Source organism: Nelumbo lutea, chromosome 5 (genome assembly GCF_056320005.1).
Source record: "Nelumbo lutea isolate HS-2025 chromosome 5, American lotus-T2T, whole genome shotgun sequence".
Classification (NCBI taxonomy): domain Eukaryota; kingdom Viridiplantae; phylum Streptophyta; class Magnoliopsida; order Proteales; family Nelumbonaceae; genus Nelumbo; species Nelumbo lutea.
The window spans coordinates 74,578,317-74,598,740 of record NC_142688.1 but is presented as its reverse complement, the minus strand read 5'-3'; the positions used below and the strand labels follow the sequence as shown (position 1 = coordinate 74,598,740).

The 20,424-nt window shown below is 38.0% G+C and overlaps 1 protein-coding gene across 1 annotated transcript in view; it reads right to left on the bottom strand.

Annotated features, from left to right (window-relative positions):
• Positions 1-1,867: 1,867 nt before the first annotated feature.
• Positions 1,868-20,424, bottom strand: part of LOC148852928 (Zinc finger C-x8-C-x5-C-x3-H type family protein) — a 29,186-nt gene continuing 10,629 nt past the window's right edge. The window contains exons 6-10 of the mRNA XM_088947286.1: positions 14,405-14,497; positions 13,788-13,904; positions 6,461-6,535; positions 6,016-6,239; positions 1,868-3,320 (exon numbers count right to left, since the gene is read on the bottom strand). Of these exons, the coding sequence (XP_088803412.1) occupies positions 2,171-3,320; positions 6,016-6,239; positions 6,461-6,535; positions 13,788-13,904; positions 14,405-14,497 (1,659 nt within the window). The 3' untranslated portion in view covers positions 1,868-2,170. The remainder of the gene's footprint in view (positions 3,321-6,015; positions 6,240-6,460; positions 6,536-13,787; positions 13,905-14,404; positions 14,498-20,424) is intronic.

Here is a 20,424-nt window from a genome sequence, read left to right as displayed (position 1 = left end):
GGTTAAAAAAACATATTTCAGTATTTGAAATGCAAGCATATATTGATTTGTCATTGGAGCTGTGATGCTTTTGCTTGTTAGATCTATGATATGGATACATGTATTTTCATGTATTAACGGATATAGATCCAAAAGTTATAAAAGAGACGTCAATGAGTTTTATTATCCAAAACTCACCTATTAAGATTTCGGTTAGATCACTATTAACGATCATTAATAGAAATTGTCCATATAAACATTTAAGTAACCATCCCTCCATCTGGAGTATATTTTAGGGTTAAAAAAACATATTTCAGTATTTGAAATGCAAGCATATATTGATTTGTCATTGGAGCTGTGATGCTTTTGCTTGTTAGATCTATGATATGGATACATGTATTTTCATGTATTAACGGATATAGATCCAAAAGTTATAAAAGAGACGTCAATGAGTTTTATTATCCAAAACTCACCTATTAAGATTTCGGTTAGATCACTATTAACGATCATTAATAGAAATTGTCCATATAAACATTTAAGTAACTACCCCTAATGGCCAATCAAGTTTATTAAACATGTTTATGACAAAATTATCCCTGACCCGGGTCCAGGCCCACTCTAGGCCTACAACTTTTAGAGTGGGTCTTGGGCCTAATATTTCAATCCAACCTAGGCCTGACCCAAACCATATATATATATATATATATATATATATATATATCAGGGTTAATATTATAATAAAAATATTTAATAAGGTTGATTAACCATTTTAGGGGTAGTTTGGTCATGTAAAATACTTAAATGCTTGACTTAATGGAAATCTAATGGAATGTGAGTTTTGGACAATAAAATTCATTACCAAGAGCTCTCTAGAGGTTTTGAAAAGTCATGGTGAGTTCAAGAGAAATGTGACAATCATGATGATTTTTAGATAATATCCCTTAATTTTAAATGATATCAAATGCATTTATCAAATGGTTGGAAGGATCTATAAGATAGAACTAAGAATGATATCAAATGCATTTATCAATCAACAATTTATGCCAGAAAATTAATTTTTAATTATTGGTATTTACAGAATTAAAAATAAAATAATTGCTTAATTATTTTAGTAATTTAAATTTATGAATTTCTTGTGGCTTCCAAATGCTAATGGATCTGCTATATTTTATAAATTAAGATTATTTATTATTAAAACCAAAGTATATTATTTACAAAACTTACTTTACATATAGCAAGTAACTACCATATCAAGAATTGTGTCTTTGACCCTTAGATCCATGGATCTACATTTTCAAAGATCTAATGTATTTTATAGATTAATTACATATTTTATAGATATTAATTGATAATTTAACTTAAATAAATATAACACATTAATGGTATTCATACCTAGGGGTGCTCCAGTTCAGTTAATCAAACGATGAAAAATCATGAACCAAAACCAAACCGAAACCAATCAGTTAACTGGATTGGCAGTTTGGTTTTCAAATGGTTCGGTTCTTTTGTTTTTCATTGTTTTGTTATTTATAATATATATTATAAATAATATACATACTAGAATATATGTATCGGAGTTAACCAAATTGTAGCATATGCTTCTTTCAACCTTGGATTTAGTGGTATTAACATGTATGTCGGATTAATGAGAATTTTCTTAGTGTTACAACGTGTTCAGATTTTTGCCTCGTATCCATGCAGTCCAAAGTATATCACAATACGTATCCGTTTCCAACCTTAGAGATATACATACCAATATTTTGAACCTTGCGTAAAAGTTGTATAAATCGGCCACCTTCAACCCAATCTAGACCTTGGTAGCATGTCTTCCCTAAGATAAAGATCATCCAAGCACCTGTTTCTCATGATTTAAATTCATTAGTTAGCATTTAGCAAACTATCAAAATGCACCAACTTGTATAAGGCAACTGCAGTATTCCATCCCTTGAGTCCCTGTACCGTACAAATTTTGGATCAGTGAATTGGTAACTCCAAAGTAAGATATGGAGATATAAACTACATCACATGCTCCCACTTCCTTGGAGCAAGTCTACTACCTTCAGTTGGAATATGAACATGACACCTGACGATAGCTAAAAGGCTAAAACAGAATTTCAAAATCTGTTTAAGCTAAACCATAAGACATCCAAGTGGGAGATCTATGCATCATTTCTACAGTGGCTCCTCTCTCTTAGATCTGACTAGAACGATGAAGAGGAGATTCACTTCTCAATCTCTTCCTAGAGGCATTACCTTTTCTACCCACAACGCTATGTCCAATCTCCGCAACCTCTTTGCTCTCATACTTTTTCCTCCGGTCTCTACCCCTTCTGCTAACTCTATATTTCTTCTCATGTTCAGCATTGTCGGAATTATCCCCTAATTCTTCAGGGGTGGAGTGACTGTTATTTGAATTATTTGGCACAGAGTAGTAAGCTTCATCTTGTTGGCATGACTTTCCCTCAGACTTATTGAAGGATGAACACTCATCATCAGACCCCTGCTTCTGGTATTTATATACCTTGTCACGCTCATGAGTGTGAGATCTATGTTTCTCTTTCTGCCTACTGTTTGAGTGTCTGTCATGGGCAGATTGCCTACTGCATCTGGACCTTTTTTCATGATATCTCCAACCAGAGTTTTGACCATGGGATTTGTATTTCCAATTATACCTTTGTCGATCATCATCATTCCTCCTGGATTTATCATGCTCCTCATGGAAACTTTCTGTTTCCCAACTACCACATTTGTCCATGCTATCATCAGTGTGGTGATCAGAATCATGATCATGTGATGTATGTCTACCATCATACCAACTAGTAATATAAGCCTCACCACATTCTTCTGATTTCATATCCTCATCAAGAGAATCGCTCTCCTTTATCTGTGTACTTGAACCCTCTCTTCTGCTTGAGTGACTGTGCTTTCGGGCTCTATGTAAATCTGAATATTTTCTACTGGAATCATGATATTGTAATCCATCTTTCATGTCAGTTCTTCTGTGACCGTTGGGATGATCCATCCCCTTTCTCTGGAGATACTCTCTTGAATAACTACTATTTCGTTCTATGTCATCCCTATCAGAGAAATCCTCACTCGAATCAGAATCATGACTGATCCTGCCATCATATCTATCATCTTCAGAGAAATTCTCTTCAGATTGTCGCATCCTATCATGAGAACTTCTCTCCTTCCTACCAATAATTAAGTGTCTGTTCCTCTTCAAATGGCTACTTTGTTGGTGGTCATCATTTTCCTTGGCATGATCTCTACTAGAACCAGCATCCGACCAATCTACATCTTTAGATCTAGACCTTGTTGAGCAGCTTCTTGAGTAATACCTGCCCAAGTAAATCAAGAAATAACTGATGGGAAACAATTAAAAATATTTAGCAAGAAGATCAGACCTCAGTGAACACCACCTTAGGAACACTATAAATTACAAAATCTGTTGATGAAAACCACCTTAGGAAGGGATAAATTACAAAATCTGACCCTTGAAAAGGAACATTATAAAACTTCATTTTCTATACTAATGTTATTATTTTTAGTAACCCGAACTTTCAAAATGTGTCAATTCTGTACCTACCATTAACCAGCCATTAAGTGGCATTTGAAGACACAAATGCCCTTTGAGTGTCATCTAATTTTCTTTATCAACCATCCAAACGTTGACAAAAAATGAATAGTCCCAAATCCTTGCCTCATCTATTCAAGAAAGTTGGGGTCACCATAATGCCCACTAGGACATGACCCCAACTTTCTTGAGAGAAGAGGCAAAGATTTGAGACTGTTCATTTTTTGTCAACGTTTGGATGGTTGATAAAGAGAATTAGATGACACTCGAAGGGCATTTGTATCTTTTCAAATGCCACTTAACGGCTGCTTAACAATTGGTTAACGGCAGGTACTGGACTGGCACGTTTTGAAAGTTCGGGTACTGAATTGTCGCACTTTAAAGTTCGGGGACCAAAGTTGCACTAGGCCCAAAGTACAAGGTACTAATCGGGAATTTTCTATATTAGTGTTATTGTTATTTTTAAATAAGAGTTACAAGACTAGACGGGACAAAAGTGCAACAGGATAAGTGTATCTATGAGAGTTAGGAAGCCAGTACAGCAGACAAGATGATAAGAACTCATAATGGTCCAATTTGGGTATTGACCAAATACTACAGCAGCAAAAGAAAGCTACATTTTTGCAAATCAAATACCTCACCAAGGGCAAGGTGGGGAGAACAGGTGGATTGAAAAAGTGAGGAAAATTATTTACGCAGCTTTTCAGGAGCTTGTTCAAGTTATAAGCATATGCAAGTTATTCAGGTAATCTGGTCTTCCAAAGGAAACATCAGGTGGGTTTGGAGGGAAAGGAAGAAAGCAAGAGAATCTTTTTAGGCTAAACTAAAATCCATTTACACTATACAGGGGCATATGTTTTAATATTTAGGGATGGGTGCTACTATTGAAAGCATAACAAGTATATGAAGAGAATTAATGGTAAAAGGCAATAGAACGAGATTGTAAGACATTTACTTCATCGGACATACATTTTCAACCATTCAAAAGGTTAAACATACAAATACCTTTAGGGTGTTCTTATCAATTAAGATTTTTTTAGAATGAGATATTTTTATATTTATCACCCCAAATTTAAGGCTTTTAGTGCCCCTACTGGTGAAGCAGATGCTATCAATACCCAAGTGATGACTCGCCTTGCAGGGACATGCATAACTAAACAATTCCAGATCTCTTTTCTTTGCATTGAAGGGGATTTGACAATTGCAATCAACTGAAGCCAAAGATTTGGGTGCAACCATTGACATTTGGCCATCTACTTTGATGAGATTAGGGAGACCTTCAGTGTCATTATAGTTCAAATGAAATGGACGCCTAAGAAGTTTATTTGGCACTAGATTAATTGCAACATCATGGTTGAGAGGAGTGTTTTATATGCAAACAGCTCATTGCACAACCTCTCATGTACTAATGTAATCCCTCTAGCATACACTTGTATTGTAACACAATGTACTTACCTTTTCAAGATAAAATAAAGGGATTATAGCTGATAAGGGCAACTTTTGGGTTTTATTATCAATAAAAATAATTTTTTTAACATAACTTCTAGAATAAAGTAATTTTTAAAAAAGTATATCAAAAAAAGGTAAAAACACTGTTCATCTCCTTCTTCCTTCAGATAACTGCTTCCGATTCTGGAGAGATCGCGGCTAATTTTCCTCCTTTCTTTTGTTTCTCCCCATCGCTTATTCTCCACAGTCACGAACCAGAATCAAACCAGATCAGCCCACCGTCCCCCTCTCTTATTTTCCTCCTTCCCCTTCTTCCCCCCTCTTTTCCTCCCCTTTTCTTCTTTGTTCGTCTTCTTCTTCCCCTTTTCTCCCCTGTTTCCACAACTGAATCAGAGGCCTTCTCTTCCCCCTTTTTTAATCAAATATATTTTATTTATCAAGGGCCAGACCTAGAGAAAGCCTTCTCTGAATCAGATCTATTTCTCCCATATTCGGTCACCAGACCTAGAGTTTTTGCGTAAAACTCTAATGAATTCAGTTGACACACCATCTTTCTCCATAGGAACACCCAGGGCACCACCGAATCAGTTGCAGCACCGAACATTGCAGTGAAGACCACATCAATGAAGGTCGAGACCTCCCTCATTTAAAATCCTTTCCTATTTTTGTTAGGTGTGGATAAATAGCTAGAAACACAAGAAATTTATTGGAAAACAAAACTCTCTCGTTAATCGTGAAAACCCGAAGTGTGTCACGGACGGTTGATTTTCAAGAAAAAAAAAAGGGACTATAGCTGAAGGAAGAAGGAGATGAACAGTATTTTTACCCTTTTTTCATATTTTTTTAAGAAGTTACTTTATTCTAGAAATTATGTAAAAGATATTACTTTTATTGATAATAAGACCCAAAAGTTACCCTTATCAGCTATAATCCCTAAAATTAGTGACAAATTTCAAAATCAAACCATAGACACCATAAAATTTAATATGATGATTGAATAACAAGCATACCTGTCCCAATTTGCTGTTATCTTATTGCTGGACCTCTTCAGTTGCCCCCCAGTTTCTGGCTCCATGTCTTTGCCATTTATCAATTCATCTGAAGGACCAAATAAAGCAGCCATCTTTTTGACCCAGTACTTAGGAGGTGGGTTATCCCAATCAGCCCATTCATAGTCTCCACCAGGATTTCGAAAGCAGTGGATAAAGTTGCAGGCTGTACCATGTGAGCATGTCTGTCAAAAAGGGAAAGAAGGATCATCATCATCATGTAGAAGGGTGAGAAATCAAATGAAGAAAACAGTATTAATATAGTAAAGAAGACAATTAGGAAAATCCCCAAGTCTTGAGTTCCAATGTGAATAGAAGAGGCATGGCAGAAAACATAAAAATACTTGTATGAGAATGAGTACTAACTATTAGAGGGATTAAATAAAAGAAAAAATATTGGTTTTACCCTGAGCCTAGACTTCATGTACTCCCCACATATTGCAACCTTCCATCTGGTCACACCAACAAACTCACATGTTATCTGTCAATAATCAGCACAAAAGTCACAAGTCAGTATATAAAATTCTAAAACTGAATACAGAGAAAGAAAACTTTGAAAGACCAACAGGCGACACATTAAAAATGGATAATAGTAACAAGAGATACAAAAGACTTTTCAAGGAAATATTCCACATCAGGTTAGGGAGAAGAAGGCAGAAAAGCAAAATTAAAAATGCATGTGATGGACACTTATATAGCTCTCATTTTCTGGTCAATAAGTGATGCGATACACAGGAGGCAATATTTGAAATCATTTGTTTAGGCCTCAATTAAAAATTGAAGAAAAAATATCAGGCCAGTCACTCAATATGCAGCTAAAATTTGTGTTTTACTTGATTCTTGTGTCATTAGATGGGTTATTCAATTGCTTATCCAACAAGACCAAGATTATGCAATTTTGACATCAATTGAGCAATATGACCAATTTACAAAGAGCCAATGACTTCATATTTTTTATTGGTAAGATTTTTGGAAATCATAAGTTTGAGGATTTACCTTAGTAGATATTTGTTTTAGAAGTAGCTTCTTTATTAAAAAGTTGTGCTAAACTTATAAATTAATTGGTCAAAATGTCAATATTTTAGAAGATTGTCAAGGAGTTCTAATCGGCTTTTTTTGTCATTAAAACTAAAGGTATAAGTTGGAGATTGATTAGTGAAATGGTAATATCCATGATATTGATATAAAGAGAATGGCAAGATTCAGATGCCTTTTGATTTCTTCTCTTTGGGTTAGATGCTAAAAAAACTTATTTTTTGTTTGACTCAATTGAAGGCCTTGTATTTGAAGTGATTCCTTACTTGATTCCAGAACAAAGGTGTACCTCCCCATCCCAGGCCATCGTACATGGTCAACCATCTCATAGGACTAATGATTATGGTTGTTATAAAGAAATATTTTTTAAACCATGTATTCTACTTGCCTCAATGTACATGTCTACATAAAGATGGCTACCATTTTTTCTGTTTTGTTCTTTGCTGAGGTGCCCTTCAATTAGGTCCAGGGTCGTCTGAGAACGTGACAGCCATATCAGGGGCTTTGTAACCAAAGATTGCCACCATCTCCATGAAGTTTAAGCAGAAAGAGGATGATTATATGTGGGTGCTCACAAATGTATACGGACCAAATGACTACAGAGAGAGAAAGGGGTTGTGGGAGGAATTGGCTAATGTTAGAGGGTTATGGGATGGGCCCTGGTGTATAGGTGGGGATTTCGATGTGATCAGATTCTCGGAGGAATCCAATAAAGTTAATCAGAGGGTGACAAAAAGCATGAGGAAGTTTAACAGTTTTGTGGATGCCTTTGAGCTTAAAGAGACTCCCCTAACCCATAAGACATTTTACATGGCCAAATCTCCAAGCTAGACCCATTTGCTCTAAGCTGGATAGATTCCTGTTCTCTTTGGATTGGGAAGAACATTGGGGAACCTTGGCTTCTAGAGCTCTCCCTAGGGTGACCTCGGATCATTGGCCCATAGTGTTATGTAAGGAGGAAAGAAGGTGTGGAGGTCCTACCCCCTTTAGATTTGAAAATATGTGGTTACTTCATCCAGGGTTTACTAACAAAGTGAGGGAGTGGTGGTATGAGTATAACCCATTGGTGGAATGGGAGGGGATGAGATTCCATAAGAAACTACAATTCTTGAAAGCAAAAACTAAGAAATGGAATTTGGTGGAGTTTGGGAGGATAGAAAAAAGAAAGGGAGCTCTGATGGATAAAATTGAAAGCCTTGACTCTAAAGAAGAAATGGGAGAATTTGGAGAGGAAGACAATGAACTCAGGAGAGATTTGAGAAGACAGATAGAGGATTGCCTACACAAGGAGGAAATTAGCTGGAGACAAAAATCTCAGTGTAAATGGTTGCAAGAGGGAGATAGAAACACTAGGTATTTCCACTCTTTGGCATATGGCAAGAGAAAGAATAACTTTATCTCCAAATTGGTAGTAGATGGAGTTGAGTTAATACAACAAGAGGAGATAGTTGGGGCCTATGTGGAGCATTTCAAATCTATTCTAAGAAGGCCTGTGAATAGAAAGGTGTGGGTAGAAGGATTGGATAGGCCAGATGTAGGGGTGGAGAATAGGAGAAGGTTGGAAAGAAGCTTTAATTTGGAAGAGATCAAGGAGGTTGTGTTTTCTAGGGATAGAACAAAAGATCTAGCGCTGGATGGGTTCACAATGGCTTTTTATCAGGATTGTTGGGATATTTTGAAAGATGATTTTCTACGGGTGTTTGAGGAGATTTTTAGAAGAGGAATTGTCAATCCGAGTGTGAACTCTACATTTATAGCCTTAATTCCAAAAAAAAAAGATGCATCCTACCCGAAGGATTTTAGGCCAATTAGCTTGGTTAATAACATGTATAAGATCATTGCAAAAGTGTTGTCTTTGAGGCTGAAGGAGGTATTGTCAAATATCATTGCACGTTATCAAGGAGATTTTGTGAGTGGAAGACAAATTACTGATCAGATTTTAATTGATAACAAGAGTGTGGAGAACTTTAAGAGGGATAAGAAGAAGGGAGTGGTCTGTAAGTTGGACTTGGAAAAGGCTTATGACTTGGTGGACTAGGAATTTTTTAGGAAAGTTGACTAAATTTGGGTTTGGGGCTAGATGGTGTAAGTGGATCACGGGTTGTGTCCGGAATTGTCATTATTCAGTGCAAGTGAATGGGACAGTGGTAGATTTCTTTCCAGCCAGTAGGGGTATAAGACAAGAAGACCCTCTCTCTCCTTTCTTGTTCATTCTAATTGCGGAGGTTTTGGGGAAACTGATTCACATAGCAGATTCTAGGGGGCTCATTAGAGGCTGGAGAGTTGGGAGGGTGGAAACCCCCCTCACTCACTTACAGTTTGTTGATGACATGATTCTGTTTTGTGAAGGCGGTAATGTGAGCTTTATCAGGAACTTGAAGTCGGTGATACAACTATTTGAGAAAATGTCCAACTTGAAGGTTAACCTTGGGAAAAGCTGTGTAGTGGGGGTGAATATGGAGGAGGGAGAGATCAAGGAGAGTGCTGAAGTGCTGGGGTGTGAAGTCTCGGGGTGTCCTTTGAACTACTTAGGGTTGCCATTAGGTGATAATCCTATGAGAGAGAGCTTTTGGAATCCGGTGGTGGAAAGGTTTGAAAAAAGACTAGTATCCTGGAAAAAGAACTACCTCTCTCTTGGTGGGAGAATTACACTAATTAAGGCCACGCTTGCTAACTTACCCATCTTTTTGTGGGAGAATTACACTAAAAAGACTACCTCTCTCTTGGTGGGAGAACTACACTAAAAAGACTGGTATCCTGGAAAAAGAACTACCTCTCTCTTGGTGGGAGAATTACACTAAAAAGACTGGTATCCTGGAAAAAGAACTACCTCTCTCTCGGTGTTTAAAATCCCAGTGAAGGTTTCTAACAGATTGGAGAAGCTAATGAGAGATTTCCTATGGGAGCCGGGAGAGGAGAAAGGGATCATAGAGTTAGCTGGGAGATGGTGTGTAGGAGTAAGACTTGTGGTGGTTTGGGGCTTGGAAATATTAGGAGAAGGAATATGGCTCTTTTGGGAAAGTCATTGTGGAGGTTCCCTATGGAGAAGGAGAAGCTTTGGGCTAGAATAGTGGCAAGTATACATGGGCTGGAGAACAATGGATGGAATGTTGGAATCAGAGCTATGATCACAAGCAATTCTCTTTGGAAAGCCATTCATGACCTGCTACCAGTTTTCTCCCCTAATATCAGGTATGATGTGAATTCCAGTAACTCCATAAAATTTTGGGAACAAACCTAGGTGGGGAGTGCCCCTCTAAAAGATTAGTTTCCTTCTTTATATGCTCTTTCTGATTTGAAAAATGAGCCAATCTCGTCTTTCACCACCCCGTCATCTTCCACTTCTGGAATTGGGTGGAACTTGGGTCTAAGAAGGGATTTGAGGGACTTAGACTTCGACAGTATTTCGAGCCTTATTGCACTTCTTGATAACATTGTTTTAGACCCCACTAGGGCGGATTCTAGAATTTGGACACCTACCCCCAATGGCATCTTTTCTTGTGCTTCTTTCTTCAAAGTCTTAAGTCAATCCACACCAGTCCTACTTCCCCCCTTTCCCTGTTGATGAGGTTTGGTGCAGAGCAATACCTCCTAGGGTTGGTAGTTTTTGTTGGGAAGCAACACTGGTGATCTACTCCAAAAGAAGAGACCCAATACTTGCTTGTCACCTCATTGGTGTGTTCTTTGTAAAGCGGATGGGGAGACTGGTTTTCACATACTGGTGTCTTGCCATTTTGCAAGGTCAATTTGGGATTGGGCTTTCTCCCTATTTGGATGTAGCTGGAATCCTCCATCAGACTTGTAGGGCCTTTTTTCCCCTTCTTTTTTCAGGTGGCGGATAAAAAGGGGAAGGACTATGTGGAGAGGACTAAGGGTTGCAGTATGTTGGACACTTTGGGAAGAAAGAAATTCCATGATATTCTCAGAAGCTGAGAGAGGAACAGCAGATCTGAGGGCTATCATACATATTAGGGTTGTACAATGGCTGAAATCTTTGGAGCTATTCACAGATTACACTGTGAATGACATATTGAGTAATGGGCTGAAATTGCAAACTGCACACAGACCAAGTCAGTAATGAGTGTGTCTTGGACCCCTCCACCTGGTGGATTCTTGATATTAAACTTTGATGGGTGTAGTAGGGGAAATCCGGGACAATCAGGGATTAGGGGTGTTTTTAGGGATGAAAATGGGGCCATTTCTGCCATGTTCTCAGGCCCAATTGGAGTGGGTGACTCCCTTAGAGCTGAGATCTTTGCAGTTATGGAAGGAGTCCAGAGAGCTAAGGAGTTGAACATTGGGAAACTCATAATTGAAGGGGATTCAAAGGTGGTGATAGGGTGGTTGATTAAAGATAACAATGGCTTATGGAAGTACAATAATGAGAGGAGGAAACTTAAGTGGCTGGTGCGGGAGATGGAAGTTAAGATATGTTGGGTGAAAAGATCAGCTAATTCCCTAGCTGACGGTTTAGCTAAACAAGGGGCAGAAAGGGATTCATTGTTTTGGGCTAAGTTGTAACTTTAGTGTTTTTTCCTTTTTTTCCTTTTCTTGAGGTTCTTTGTTGCTCTTGGAAGATAAGTGTGTTTGTCTTCCTCTTGTAAATCTTATATTGATGATTTAATGAAAGTGTTATTGATAAAAAAAAAATAACACCCCACATCAATCATGTACACAGTGAAAATTCGGGTGGTTGTGGGGCATATACACTTCATGCCTGACGTGGAGTATTATTATTGGATACATAACCATCATGTTCAGCTAATCCAGACTCGAATGATCCTCAATGATTGTTTTTTTGTTGGGCTATTCTCCCTTACATTTTTTGGTGTTTTGTAATAGCTACTGTTAAGTGTATCTCTTTGTAAACTCATACATGCCAGACATTGAGTACATTACTTTAACTTTCTCTCAAATGAAGAGAGAGAGGCACCACATGATTGCAGTTTTCCATGAACTCGCCTAAATGAATGAAGTATCCATGTGAAACATGCATCAGATTTCAACATTAAATGGATTCTTGAGGGGCACTCCCATGTGACATTTTTCTTTCTATCATTGCTCGTTTTATATGAAACTACAGCTGATTTTATTTTCTCAGCAAAAGGGTTTCATTAGAGAAAAAGGTTAAAAATTAATACAACTGTTGGAAATTCAAACACCCTTTGGTAACAGTTTTACAAGTTTGCCCAGAAAGGATTTTGCCTGTCAACTCCCTGTTTAGCTAGTACATCCTCTACCCCATTTGCAGTTCTTCTCACCCATCTGAAGTGTGAATTTAATTGCTTTGCAATAACAACAATTTCCCTGAATGTATGTCTATATTTCCAAGGTGCTACCTTGAGTTGCTTAATGGATTACTAGTTGTGAGTCACCCTCCACTTTCAAACCTCTAAGACCAAGCTGTTGTGCTAATCTCAAGCCTTGCAGAAGTACCAAAATTTCTGCCATAATTGAATATACTAAGCCAACTGGACCTGAAAACAAAGCCACCAATAACAACCATAGATTTTTGTACACAAATATCTACTAACACTACTAACCTACACTTTAAGCACCTATATGTAATAGTGGTCCAACCATTTAAATTGTCCAATAGGGGACTCTAGTCACTCTAGTATTTGGATTTTCCCAATTTAAATATAACTTGTGACCAATTGTTTATTGGAAGGCAAATAGGCAAAGGCTGTGAGTTAGCTTATCAATTGTCAGTGGTAATACTTAAAGTTGTTAAACTATTATAGTTCTATGAATTTTAAGAACATAATTTACAATATTTAATATGTATATATAATTAAGGGTGAATTACAGTTCAGCCCAGGGTCAGAATTTGTAGGCCCAAAGTACTGTTTGGGTAGGTGCCAGCTCGGAATTGATGCCAATTCACAGGCGGGAGTTGGTGCATAGAGTGTGGGTTGTTGACATTTTGAATGTTTATAGCTCAGCAGTGGAAATCAGAAATCTGCATTAGGCCTGTTCGTACTTTTCTGTATAATTAAATATCATTTATGTGAGACATGTATACAAATCCTACTTTTTTAGGTTCACCAAGTCAGATTCCTGCACACATGTCAGATTCCAATTACTGTGTCCATGTCCATGGGCTTTTGACCAGGATACAAATTATCACCATCATCATCATCTAAGCCTTATCTCAACCATATGAGGTTGGCTACATGAATTCTGTTTAATGCCATATCAATTGTTAATTTATGAGCACTTAAATCATTTCTTACTATTCCATCCAATGTCCTTTTTGGTCTGTCCCTAACCTTTCTAACTCCTTTACCTTGTAACTCATCACTTTTTCTTACAGAGTTGCAGGTTCTGGGGAATCAGGATGCATATTATGACAGTACAAAAACCATATTTCATTTTTAGTTGTCAAATAGCACCCTTCCATGAAACCAGCCATATGTGCTCATTTCAAACACAAGGAGACCCACAGAACCATTACATATCCAAATTGAATGCCAACCCAACAGTTGGAAGATGAGATACAAGCTACTGAATGAGGTCCAAGCTGCCACTTCCAATTATACTTCTTTCACTTCAAGTATTCATGTGAATTGCATGGGCACAACCAAGATAAACCAATAAATTAATTTACAAGGAAAAGCATGAGCAACAAGAGAAGGAACTTCACAGAAATCAGTCCCTCATGGCTGGAAACTCTTAGCTAAGTAAGAAATGTATACCTGTTTGCCAGCATAATAGCGACCATTCATAGAATGATATGCAAGAACAGCTGATTCCAGGGACTTATAGTGCACATATGCATTCCCACGCAAATGAAAGGAACCATTCTTACACACCTGACCAAAAAAAAATTGCATTAAAAAATGAGACAGTAAGCAACAAGCATCTCAGTGAGATTCAATACTACAAAGTCACCAATTCACCATTGACCATTCATGGTATCTGTTTTCACGATATTTCCAAACACAAAATAAATTACCAACCAAAAGAACATTCGTAATATTCATTTTCAAGATACTCCCAAGCATAATGTATGAGATTATTAATTTTAGATGGGAAGATCAGCAAATTCCTTAGCGGATGGGTTAGCTAAGCAAGGGGCTTCAAGGGAACATTTATTTTGGGCTGCTTTGTGATGCTAGTTCTGGTTAATTCTGGTCAATTATGTTTTTAATTTGATGTAATACTTGTTAGAATAGGTAACAACTCATGCCTCCTCTTGGGTCTACTGTATTGTCTCATATTTCTGATTTAATAAATCATACTCATTTATCAAAAAAGAAGATTATTAATTTTAGAAATATAAAAAAACAACATGAAGGTAGCAACCAGAAACCTTGAAATTGACAAGTTCCCCAAACTTCAGAAATTCTGTGTGCACATCCTCATAAAACTCTTCATAACATCGCTCAACCTCTTCATCTGTGTACTGAAGTACATATGAACCAGGAAATGTCTGTCAGATAAAAAGTATATGCAACTTGAAAAGCATGCAAAAGACTAACTGCCTGATATCACAGGATTCACAGCCCACAGGACAAAGATGCTAAATTCTGTATAGAGAGATCTGCCGGATGTTCTCACAGATGTATCATGCTAACACACATAAATTAACAGCAGCAATACAGCAATGCTGATTCAAATTCTAGATACCCATTCATGCAGAACTATAAATCAAGTAAGCAAACATGGCTTGATTTATCACCTAAAATCAAAAAAGAAAGAGAAAAATAGAAAGAGGAGGCATAAAGAGTGATCCATATATAGTAATGCTGTTATTACTAGAGATGGAAGAAATTTTTAGAGGCAGCAGCATGAAGTAAGGCACTAAGATCTTCTGACACACATAAACCTCAGGACTCGAGGCTTAAGCTCATGAGTTCTCATTCTTTCATGTAATTTAGATGAAATGACCATCACAAAAACAAGGATTATAAAACTAATTAGATTCTTCCAAAATGTTGCAAGATTCAGAGAAAGCTCCTGTGCAAGTTGGATATAAAGGCCTATGACTTGGTTGATTGGAATTTTTTACTAGAGGTCATTAAGTCTTATGGCTTTGGGGATGGATGGTGTAATTGGGTAAATGGATGCCTCCAATCTTGTCATTATTCTGTCTTGGTGAATGGAGTGGATAAGGATTTTTATTCCCAGCTTGTAGAGGACTTAGACAAGGTGATGCATTATCACTTTTCCTCTACCCTAGTAGCTGATGTGTTTGGTAGACTAATTTCTAAAGCTGAGAAGGAAAAGGAGTTTTGAGGATGGAGAATAGGAAGAAATAATATTGTTGTCACTCACCTGCAATTTGTAGATGACTTGATTCTGATTCATGAAGGGAGTAATGTTCAAAGGTGAGAATTTTGAAAATGTTGATTAGGAAGTTTAAAAGAGTTTCAAATTTGAAATTCAATTTGGTAAAAAGTTGTATAGCAAGGGATTAATTTGGAGGATGGGGAGGTAGACTCAATTGCATCTTGTTTAGAGTGCTCCACCTCTAGTTGGCCCTTGACCTATTAAGGTCTCTGTCTCCCTCTAGGAGCAAATCCTTAAGGAAAACAGATTTTGGAACCCAGTTTTAGAGAGGTGCACCAAAAGGTTAGCAAGAAGTTACACTTTGTTAGAGGGGCAGAATTACATTAATACAATTTACACTTCACAATCTACCTGTTTATTTTCTCTCTGTGTTTAGAATACTGCAAAAAGAAGCAAGAAGCTTGAGAAACTTATGTGGGATTTTTTATGGAAAGCCAAGAGAAGGAAAGAAAGATCACTTGGTGAATTGGGATCTAGTGTGTGGGAATTAAAAGGATGGGGGTGGTTTAGCTGTTGAGAATGTGGAAAAGAGGAATTTTGAACTCTTAGAGAAGTGGCTGTAGAGGTGGCCTTTGGAGAGAGAGCATTTGTGGCATGAGGTAGTAGCTAGTATCCATGGTAGGTCGAGCAATGGTTGGGATACAGGTGTATCTTATTGAGATACGTTGACATCACCTTGAAAGGCTATTTATAGTATCCCCCCCCCCTTTTCTCTGATGTGTAAGTGATGTAGGACCAGCTCAGTTCTAGTCCTTAGAGAATGTTGAATGGTCTTCTTGATCAGAATTTTATGGCTGTCAATGGCTGTAATGGCTTCTTCAAGGAATAAGATAGAAAATAGGGAGAGAGAAGAGAGAAAATACCCGAAATCACTCACAGGGTGCCTAGAATCACTCTAGGGCATGGGAATCACTCACCATAGCTAGCATAAGCTGAAGAAAACTCAATATAATTCATAATAATCCTAGGAGTCAAACTGTTAGACTTAATAATCCTATCAGGACTCAAACTAAGTTGTCATATCCTATTTCAATTCAAAGAAGACTCAATCACTCTAATCCTACTTATGCAATGACTCTGAAATTTTAAACATAAGAAAACTATAACTAGAAAATTTAAACCCCATCACTGGACCACACAAAACTGCAAAAGTGACAAAAATACCACTACTGTCCGAATATACAGAAATACATAAGTAAGGCATGAGGTACATATGTTAAGGAGACTTTGTTTGCTTCTGGGAAGATATTTGGGTAGGTGATTCCCCACTTAAGGATTCATTCCCCTCTTTTCAGTCCTTGCCTTTACTCAAAAAGAGTTCTGTGTCTAATTTCTTAAATTCTCTTGTACTACCCGTGGGTCACAATTGGAATTTTGGCTTTCACAGAGGTATGAGGGACGATGAGTCTATTTCTGTGGTAACTCTCTTGCATATTCTTGATAACATTTGTTTGGAACTGTACAATTTGATAGAAGGGCTGGGTTCCCCACCCTAAGGGCTTCTTTTCTTGTGCTTCTTTCTTCAACTCCTTGTTCCTTTGATTATCATCAGCTTTTTCATTCCAACGAAGTGTGTCATGGGAAGGCGAATACTACAGACCTATTGCAAAAAAGAAGACCACTTATGTTCTTATCCCCAAGTTGGTGCATCCTTTGCAAGTCTAATGGTGAGAGTTGTGAAGTGGTGGTTCCCCAAGTGTAAGATAGGGATTGACTTGGGTAATAGAAGGGAGATGGAATAAGAAGAGGAACTTGATATTAATGCTGAGAATTTGGTAATTGCTAAGAAACATCACAGATCAATTAATTCTCATTTGGTTCATGTGACTAAAGTTTATTCACGTCTGAGGGACAGTTTGATGGGGGCGGGTCCTACAAAGAAGTACAAAAGAGTCTTCAAGAGAAGGTATGTGAAGCAAAATGTTCTGAGGGTAGAGACCACTGCTGGGATATCTCAAACCCACATTGTATCAAAGGCAAAGGTGGTGGATATTCCTCTTCAGAAGAAGACTACAGAGGAGTGATCTAAATCTTCATTGGAAATGCAGGATACTCATCCAGATGGCATCATGGCAATTTAGAGAGGCAAGGAAGTATGCCTCTGAGGAAATCGTTAACAGAGATGTTCAGGATGGAAAAGGGCTTGGGTTGTTCTTTTGGGGCGGGGAGGCATTTGTTAGAAGAGCTTTTGAAGAGTTTGAAAAGAGGAGGGAGGAGAGGATGAAGAAAGTCAAGGGATGGTGGAGAGGGCTGGAATGAGGACGACAATGGGCAAGAGGAAGTGTTTGAAGGGGAGGATTAATGGGGGTTTATGTTGGGGGCTCTCTTGATGTTTGATTTTGTTGCAGGCCTCGTGGAAGTTTGTGGCTCGTCAGCTTGTGTTGTTCTTTTTTTATCAATAACAGAACCTTTTATTAATAAAGAAAATAAAGCAAGGTACAACAAGAAGTTAGGAGGAGAGGAAAACTATCTTAACCCTCCCCAAGAAAAACAAGAAACAAATTACAACACAGCCCAGAATTTGCCCCCTTCCTTCCCCATGTTTAGCAAGTGTGTCCATAAATGAGTTGGCACTTCTTTTCACTCGTTGGAGCTAAATCTCTATACCTTGAGTTAACCATTTGAACTCCCTTTTTTCATTAGCATATTTCCATTGCCTGCTCTTCTCCTTTTGCAACCATTTTATAACCACTTGTGAGTCTCCTTCAACAATTAACTTTTGTAGATTCAATCCCTTAGCCTTCTTTAACCCTTCCAGTACTGCCATAGCCTCAGCTCTAAGAGAATCACCCATCCCAATAGGACCGGACTACAACACTATAACTTTCCCTTCCTCATCTCTAAAGTTCCTCCAATGCCTGAAGGCCCCAGATTACCTTCACTGCTCCTATTAAAGTTCAGTTTAATAAATCCAAAAGCTGGTGTAGACCAAAGGGGGGTGGTTTCCATTTGGACTCGTGCTGAATTGGCCACTTCCTTCCAATTTCTAACCAACATATCTGTAGTGGTGTCTTCAAACAGCTCTAGTGATTTTACCCACTGCGCCACTCTAACAGTTACTGCTTCAATTATGGTCTCTTTACTCATTTCCTTTTCAAAAAAATCTATGAGTTCCTTTCTTCCCAGATCGTCCAACAAATGGCAGCCCGTACACATCTTCACATTACTCTGCCCCTCTTCTTTGACCACCTAACAAAGGAAGAAGCAAACAAACCTTGTAGACTTGGCGGGGGAAGTCCATCTACAACCAAAGAGAAGAACCAATCCTCAATAACAAAAACAAAGGGATTGGAGATTAATAAGTGGTACCAGCTCTCACCATTGCCTTAAAAAGGATACACCAATTAGGGGATAAGCACCAAGTAGGTCTTTTCCATTGAAGCAAATCACAGGTATTGCACCTTTCCAAGAAAGCTTCCCAACAAAAAGCTCCAATCCTAGGAGGAATCAGTTTACCTCAAACTTCCAAAACTAGAAAGGTTTGTCCATTGCTAACATAGGACTGAACTAGAGGTTTGAAAAAGGAAACACAAGAGAACTCACCAAAGGAGGTCAAAGTCCAAATTATACCATCTTCCCTCGAGGGGTCCAAAACCACCCCACTCAAAATCTGGAGCAATGCCGAGACATTCTTAGCTTCAGAGTGCCTAAGAGCTAAGACCCCTTCTAAAAGCCCAAGTCCCAATCAAACCCATAACTCGACTTAGAAGGGACCAAAAAGGTAGACACAGACTCCTTGAACAAAGAAAGGGAATACAACGAAAGAATTTGTTCTTTCAAAAGCACATCCCCCACCCAAAGATATTCCCAAATTTTCACATGAATTCCAAAGCAAAAGCTATACCTGATAAACTGCATGAGTGAAGGTAAAATGCCATAAATGGATCTCCATGAAGAAGGTCTTGTATCCTTTCCAAGAATTCCGCAACCCATCCATTAGTTGCTTTCCTATGAATACTCAAAATTACCTTAACCCACAATTTGTCCCTATCCCCTGCTAGTCTGCACAACCATTTCCCCAATAAGGCATCATTTCTCTTTTGAATGTTTCCAATGCCAAATCCACCATCGCTCCTGCTTCCAGTGACCATTTCCCAACTCTATGATCTCTTTTCTCTTCACCTAGTTCCCACAAAAAACCTCCCATCAACTTTTCCAATATTCTACTTACTTTTTTTGGGACCCTAAATACAAATAAAAAAACACAAGCAGTTTGGTCAAGGTAGATTTTATCAATGTGATTCTATTGCCCAAGGATAAATAATTCTTCTTCCATGAAGCTAACCTCTTAGTAAATCTATCCACTACTGAGTCCCAAAAACTGTTATTTCTCAAATTATCCCCTAGAGGCAGTCCTAGATAATTCAGAGGCCATTGAGAAACCACACAATTTTTAGCCTTCTCTGTTACCTACCTCTCATTCATATTAATCCCCACCACACAGCTTTTATCGAAATTTACTTTCAAATTTGACATTTTCTCAAAAAGCTGAAGCACCAACTTCAAGTTCCTAATCCACCTAACATCACCCCCCCTAGCAGAACAGAAGAGTGTCATCAACAGACGGTAGGTGAGTAATTGGTATCCTATCCCTACCAACCCTCCATCCCCTCACCAGGTTTTTGGAATCTGGCCTCTCTATTAGCCTACCCAGCACTTCAACAAATAGAGTGAATAGGAAAGAGGAAAGGGAGTCCCTTTTCCTAATCCCCCTAATTGTCGAAAAGTGATCTACCATTGTCCCATTCACCATTCAATACATCCATGTATCCATTTACACCATCTCTCCCCAAAGCCAAAAGTCTCCATCACATGCAACAAAAAAGACTAATCCACCAAATCATATGCCTTCTCCACATCAAGTTCACACACTATACCCTTTTTCCTAGCTATCTTCAAGTCCTCCAAACTATACCCTTTTGCAATTAAGATCTGCTCAACTATTTGTTTATTTGTTATAAAGGCACCTTGATTATGTGAAACTAAATGTGGAAGTACAAACTCTAATTCTCCAAGAGAGCAACTTAGCAATAATTTTGT